The sequence below is a fragment of the Gavialis gangeticus genome, unplaced genomic scaffold (genome assembly GCF_001723915.1).
Source record: "Gavialis gangeticus isolate Ggan-Ray unplaced genomic scaffold, GavGan_comp1, whole genome shotgun sequence".
NCBI classification, from domain to species: domain Eukaryota; kingdom Metazoa; phylum Chordata; order Crocodylia; family Gavialidae; genus Gavialis; species Gavialis gangeticus.
In genome coordinates, this window is record NW_017729026.1 from 13291795 (window position 1) to 13299005 (window position 7211).

A 7211-nucleotide genomic window follows, 5' to 3' on the forward strand; every position below is an offset into this window, starting at 1 on the left:
GACTACTTCAGTCTTACCCTGCAGCCTCCATACTTGCCACTGAAGACCCCTGGCAGGTTCTGGTTCCCTCAGCCATGATCTCTTGGCAGTTTTTTTTTTTCCAGGAGATCTGCTTCCTATTTGCCTGCGCACTGCCTCTACAGTCTCAACAGCAAACACAGAAGTGAAGCCCCAAAAGCTGTCTGCCAGCCCTGCAAGGATGCTTCTTTAATGTACCTATGTAATAATGTTCAGGGACCCCATATCCAGGTCCTATAATATAATAAAAATTTCATCAAAATCCATCAAATTTATTAATCCTCTTCCCCAACTCTCCTGGTCCCCTGAAGAAACAAGAAAACTGTAAGCAGGCTCACTTTTACTTTTAAATGGGAGTAAGTCAGATCTTGTGGTAGCTCAAATATCACCAATTTCTCTCTGTGTAACAGCGGAGAAACCCTGTTGGAGACTTGTGCGTAAAGAGTATGAGGCTGGTTACTGATGGCCCAATGCTGGGGTAGTCCTAGTTCTCTGGATGGGTTGTTTGCAATACAGAAGTGCTGCAGATGACCTGCAGTCAAATAAAAATGTCAGAGAACAGCCCACATAACTGTCAGTATTGTATATTTTTCTGTTGTTTTTTCAGTTTATTTAGGAAGCCAATTCTCTGGCTTGCCTGTATGATGAGGTGGGAGGGGGAAGGCCTCCAGGGATCTCTTCTGACAGTTCTACATCAGCCACATATTCTTTGGAATTTGTTTCCACCCCTTCTGTAACAGAGAAACAGGTTTTATGTAAAATGCCTAAAAGTGACACACTTTCCCCTTTGGCAGACTCTGAAATAGAATCTGGCCCCATTTAACAGAAAATGCAGGACTATGGGTTTTCATTATGCCAAACACTATGCATATTAAACTGAACTCTGAAAGAGTTAATATTTCTAGTTAGATGGAAAGGGATTGGCAAGGCAATACTTCTACATTTCCTTTGACATGACAACTTAGCTATTTAGTGCATGGCTGAAGTAGGTATAGCACAGAATTTAAGTATATTCCTATGATTTTAAAACGGGATGTAGAAATACAAGTTAATCTTGTAGATGTCAAATGCTTTAAGGCCTATCATTCAAATAAATTCACATTTTATTGATTCGTCTCGATGGGTTATTATAAACAAGGCAGCAGCCAAATCAGCTCCTAAACTTGTAAATAAAATGCCTGTGGACAAATGAAAAAGGCCACAAGTTGATACTCCTGTAATGTTTACAGCATCAAATGTTAGTTAGCACAGCAATTTCAGAGTTAGATTTGCTGAGTCACAGGCATGGCATGTCTCCACTATTTAAAAGGCACACATTAAGGGTTTGTTTTTTTTAAACATAACTTTGAGGAACATTTCTTGAAGGCCAAGCAATGCAGTTTTAGGATCTCGGTAAACTAGGAGTGGGTTTAAGAGGTCTGGCTTTGAGTCTGAGTGTGCACTCCTTGCAGTTGGGATAGCTGCTGTGGATTCTCCTCTTTTATGACAAAACTAGCTAGGGTGGACAAAGTGGATGAGATTTCAGAGAGCTTCTGAAGAGATTGTTCTTCCAGAGCTAATAATCTTTCTGTTAGTCGAACACTCTCCTTGTGCATCTGAACAAAGAGGTGCTCAGTCTTTTGCTGGTGGAATGACTCACTTTTCTTCTTTTCTCCACATGTCCTGTTGAAACAGGCAAGTGACATACTTAGTACACAGAAAGTCTGATATACAGTAATGAAAGTTTTCTTTACAAGATTTCAGAATTAAGCTATACCCTATGACTAGCCATATCATGATGCAAGTTACATCATATAAATTGAGGCATGCTCCTGAGCAGCAACTTCCTCTCTCCATAGTATACAGAGACAGCCTCCATTACTCTTCTTCTGTTCTTTGAATAACTGAAGGCCTTAAAATCTGCTGCTTCTCTTGAATCATCACCAGCAACAATCCAAAGCCTCTGGATATTTATTTCAGTCTTCTGAACTATCTCAGGAGCAGCTGCACAGCCCAACTCTACTTTAAATTCCAAGAACTTAAGAAATTATTAACTCCATGTCATCCTGTCTAAAATGTAGCAACATACATACCTTCTCCTTGCTTGCCTCAACGTGCCCATTGTCTTTGTTCTTCAAATCCTTATTGCACCTTTTTCCTCTCTACCTCATTAAGTCCTATTTGTTCTCTTCATACCATCCTGCCCCTCCTGCCATCCTCCCAGCTTATTTAACATTCTCCTCATTCACATCCTGTAAAGTATATCAGCCCTCAGTTCCTCTTAAAGATTGCCTTAGTGTACAGACTCTCATATACTTTCTCTAAAGTACATATTGGCTACAGTATGATCAAAATGCATAGAAATATAGCGTGTGCGTGCGCGTGTGTGCATGCATGCATGTGCGTGCGCGCGCACACACACACACTTTCTTGCTGCTACAAAATCTTTCAAGATTATTTTTACTTCCCAAGTAGTATTTCACCATTTTACAGACAGAAGTTCAGCATATACAGCTATAAATACCTATTCAGTAGGAATACGTTTCTTTTATATCTATATCTATATAGGTTTGCCAACAGCAAACAGCACATTCTATTCAGTGATTTAGTATTTTAGCTTCTCTACATCTATCTACTAAGCATGAAGACCTCCCTCAGAGAGGAAGTATGCCAATTTTACACATAAAAGCTGCCAACAAGCCAAAAGACCTCTATACTTGACAGCCTGGGAGGCCTTCCTAGAAAAGCACGGCATATTTCTCTGCCCTACTACTTCACTAAGCTTGCATGATAGAACTGTCTCAAAAATTCAGCGAGGAAGCCTCAACCCCCAACTCATATTATATACAGAACTGGCAAGTTAATTGTTTTTTACTTTGAATAATGGTCTCTCTCCCCCATAACCCTCGGGCTAACTCTCTTCATAACAGTGTGATCAAAGGGAGGAAGAGGTTAGTGAGCCAGTCAGTAAAAAAAAGTTTCTCAGGTGTACCCACAAATAAGTACAGTTGCAATAGTTAACTCACTTCTCCACATTCTAAGTTACACGTGCTATGTAGCTGTGAAGCTTGAGCAGCAAACACATTAATCTAAGTCTAGGGCTCTTTTACATGAATTTGAACAGGCAGACCTGCAATCTTCTGTTTCTGTGCCAAATTCACTGGAATCTGTTGCTTGTTCAGTTTCCTGCAAATTTTTATACAAAGCAGTTGTATGTTTAACTCTTAAAAAAAAAGATTCAAACAAAGTAACTATGAATGTTTTGTACTCATACAGAACACCAAACTCTTGCTTTCTAGACAGAGGAGACCAGTTTTCCAGCACCCTACAGATGAATGGGTCAGTTGGAGGCTGGAATGTTATCTATGTGGCAAGTGCAGCTGTCACCAGCTTTGTTTAGTTAACAAAATGTTGCGAAGCTATTTCTGATGTTCACCGTCAACATTTTTTCCTTACTAGGGTATCCAGCAATCCTACACAAGAAGTTGATGGTATATGTTTGAAGGTTAAAACATAAGCTTAAGATATGTTTGCAAAGAGAGAGCAGCTTATATACATTGGCAGACCAAAGAATAGAACAAAGATCAAACTGAATCTTTTATATGCTTACTTTTGTCAGATGCTATAAACAGACCTGCAGGGCACTGGGGTTCTAAACTGAAATCAGTCATTTACATTTACAAGATAGGGAAGGGGAAAAAAGCAGAGAGTGAACTGCTAACAAGGGCAAAGGTGGTGTTATTATGCACTGTGTTCAGCCTTATTTTGTAAACATTAATGTATTGGTTTTCATGCATAAAAGTATATCATAACAGCACTTAGGAACACTGCACATGACAAGTTTGATACTTGTCCTTCTTCCTTTCTTTTGCCTCCCTCCTAAGGGCAATTAAGTATCTCAGAAGAGAGACAAATCAGACTGCAGGAATAGCGGACCACTCCAATCCCAGATCTACACCATACAGGAGCCACACAATGGAATGGAGGAACAAGGCGTTTAGATAGAGCAGTGGTTTTCAACTTTTTTAGCCTTGAGGAATCCCTTGTTAGCTTTGAGAAATTCCTTGGAAAATGCTAGCTGTTAGTTTTCACTTGTTTTTCCACTATGGAAAAATTGTAACAACTGTTTTTCTGCTGCAACAAAGACCACAACAGGTCAGAATATATTTTAACACTATGTAGTTCTACTTGAAATTTCTGGGTTTAATCTTGTGAATCATGTTCGCACACCTCACAATACTAACACTGCATACCAACCCAGCACACCTTTGAAAGGAGCTCAAGGCCCTTAGATATTCAAAGATTTCCTTTTTTCATTCCTTATTCTATGCAACTCTTCAGAAGTGGCCACTCTCTTCTCCTCTCCAGTCTGCACTATTTCTCTAACAAAAGTGTGAGAGGGGCAGGGGAAAATAAATATAGCACAGAAAAAGTTTTTATCACAGGTCTTTGCAAAGGCTAAAAAAAAAGCTTCTGCATGCTTAATTTTTTCTGATCCAACACAGACAACAGAACAAGGTTTAGTCAAATCCAGTCTCAATCAAAGAAGGAAGACAAGCTTAAATTTTAGATATGCCATTTTATAACGTCAGTAAACAAAGAAGAAAAGAAGAGCAAGAAAAAGGAAAACTCACATGATCTTGATTCACCAAATCCTGGCATTTGAGCACCTGGGTTTTATTTAATTTTGTTCTGCATTGAAGAGAAAATAAATTTAATCAGTTTGGCAATATACCTTTTAAATCTCTACTACATAAATTACTTTAATGTTATGATAGTCATTTCATAAAAATGTAAGCCTTGAAACCACCCACAAACAAAACAAACTTCAGAGTGCCTTAAAAACAAATTGTGTTCTCAAATTTCTATCCTCCCACCCTCAAACGGTTGAACTTTTGAATTTAACAAGACAGTTTTACGTTAAATATAAATACTGGAATGAATATCAAATAAAGTGAAATTCTTCCACTAGTTTTCCCAAGACACCTTAAAAGTAAGTAAAAGATCAGACGACTTTATAAATGGGATCAATCCTAGTCATTTCAGGCATAGATATAAGATCTGGTGAAGTACCTCACCTCCCCACTGTCAGTGTTTCCCTCCGAGCAGCTTCCTGGCTTATTCCATGTCTCCCCTTTGCACCATTAGTGTTAATATGGCACAAAACTGGGATGGTGGAATTAGAATTTAAAAGGACCTCGATGCATTGAAGAACTGGGCTATAGACAACAACAAAAGACACTAAACATTGGGAAATAAAAATAAATGCACAAGTACAGAATGGGGCAGCAGTACGGCTGAGAATGATTTTTTTTGATGATCACACACTCAAGAATCAGCAGCACAAAGCTGTCACGAGAAATGTGATTTTGGGCTAAATGAATAGATGCATAGTGTATAGGACATGGAATGTGTTGGTATGACACTGCTTGGCACGTTACCCCTCACCTGGACACAGTGCACAGTCCTGAGCTCCACATTTAAAAAAAGAAACAGATGCTGCAGAGGACCCAAAAGTGAAAGGCAAAGTTGATAGGGGGGTTGGAATGCAGGCTCTATGAAGAAAGGTTGGGAGAAACAGGTATGTTTAGTCTGGAGAAAAGGAGATTAAAGGAAAACATTATAACAGCTTTAAGTCTATTATAAAAGATTAGGGAGAACAGATGTTCTCTCTTGCCACAGGGGGCAGGACACAATACAATGGATTTAAAATGTCATCAAGACATTTTATATTACATTTCAGAAAAAGAATTCCTAACTGTAAGAAGCTGCTGTAGGAAGCTGGAGGAAATCTCCTTCAGTGGAAATTTTCAAGAAGAGGTTCAGTAACCATTTCTCTGGGATGGTTTAGGAATACTGCATCCTGCATTTAAGCAGGGTATTGAGCTAGATGACTATTGTGGTACATCCCAGTCCTACCATTCAATGATCACCAAAATCTAGTCTTCTGCATACCCATTCATGTCCTCACATTCTTACTTTATATTCTCTACACTTGCATAACCTCTGCTCTCATCAACTCTTACATTTTCTGTACTTGTTTGTCAGGACGCTACCTACCCAATTCGATGAACCTTGACTTCTCTTTTTGCCTCTTTTATTTTCAACCTGGTCTAGATAGAACTCAGGTCTAGAAATTCTGGTGTAAGCCTGAACACTTTATTTTAATATAGCACAGGATCCCACACTAGATAACTTTTCTCTTCAAAAGTAGCCAAAAATGTTTTTCATGGATACTGTTATTGTGAACAGTAATGCTGAGGGCCAGGGCCACTGCAAATTTAGGACCACAAAAATCCTGCTTGCTTAGAAGTACATGAATGACTAAAGAAGTCTAAGGGGCTGCTACAGTACTCCAAATCACCACTGGTTCCTAATTTCTTAAAGTACATATGCATGTTTGTCCATACCCCAAGTAACCCTGCTTTTTTAAAGGCAAAGGGCTCTGAATCTGGACCCAACTCTGCACACACTTACACTCAAGCTAACTTAAGATGACACAGTGGTATATTTACTCACTTGCAAAAAAGCATTTTCAGGGAAAAGGCCCTCCATTAGTCTTTTCTATGTTATGGGCTCTCTTTGTAGGTGCACATGAAATTAGAAACAAATTTAGTTAGGTTGTCTGTTCTGTTGCATCAGTGAATGCATATTAAGCCATCAGCTTGCAGCCCAAAACTGCATGTGGAAGTTGCATTAAATTACTATAATTTCTAATCAATAGAATATTAAACTTGATTTTGTCCACAAAGCAGTTCTCTTTCCCCTTGGAGTTATGATTAGAGCATAACAACATAATGAAGAGTCACATACTGAGAAAACTTTTCAGGTGTTTCAAATTCTATTTTTAAGTACTACAGAGATCAAACTCATTGACTGCAACCCAAGCTGTAGAAGGCCAATGGAAATTAAAACAAACACTGACGGTAAATAAGTAATTTATGAGATTATGAAGCTATATGTAAATAAGCAAGGGGCCAACAAGGCTTTAGAATGCATATGGCACAAGCAGCTGAAGACAGAAAGAGACAGACAGGTGAAATATTTGGCCCAAGTATTCACAATTTTATTAATTCCGTAACAGAATAACTTTGTATGATAACATATCTTGGGAGGAGTAAAAAAGGGAAAAGCTATGGATGTGTTGTCTGGCTTTTCCCCTTTTCAGTAGTTAAATCACAAGTGTCAAAATCCCCGTGCTTAACAGAATCATG

At 38.7% G+C, this 7211-nt stretch overlaps 1 protein-coding gene across 1 annotated transcript in view; it reads right to left on the bottom strand.

The window, feature by feature from the left end:
* Positions 1-586: 586 nt before the first annotated feature.
* The window catches only part of LOC109299696, a 104859-nt gene continuing 98234 nt past the window's right edge, over positions 587-7211 (bottom strand). Inside the window, exons 8-10 of the mRNA XM_019520216.1 lie at positions 4632-4689; positions 3108-3183; positions 587-1680 (exon numbers count right to left, since the gene is read on the bottom strand). Of these exons, the coding sequence (XP_019375761.1) occupies positions 1679-1680; positions 3108-3183; positions 4632-4689 (136 nt within the window). The 3' untranslated portion in view covers positions 587-1678. The remainder of the gene's footprint in view (positions 1681-3107; positions 3184-4631; positions 4690-7211) is intronic.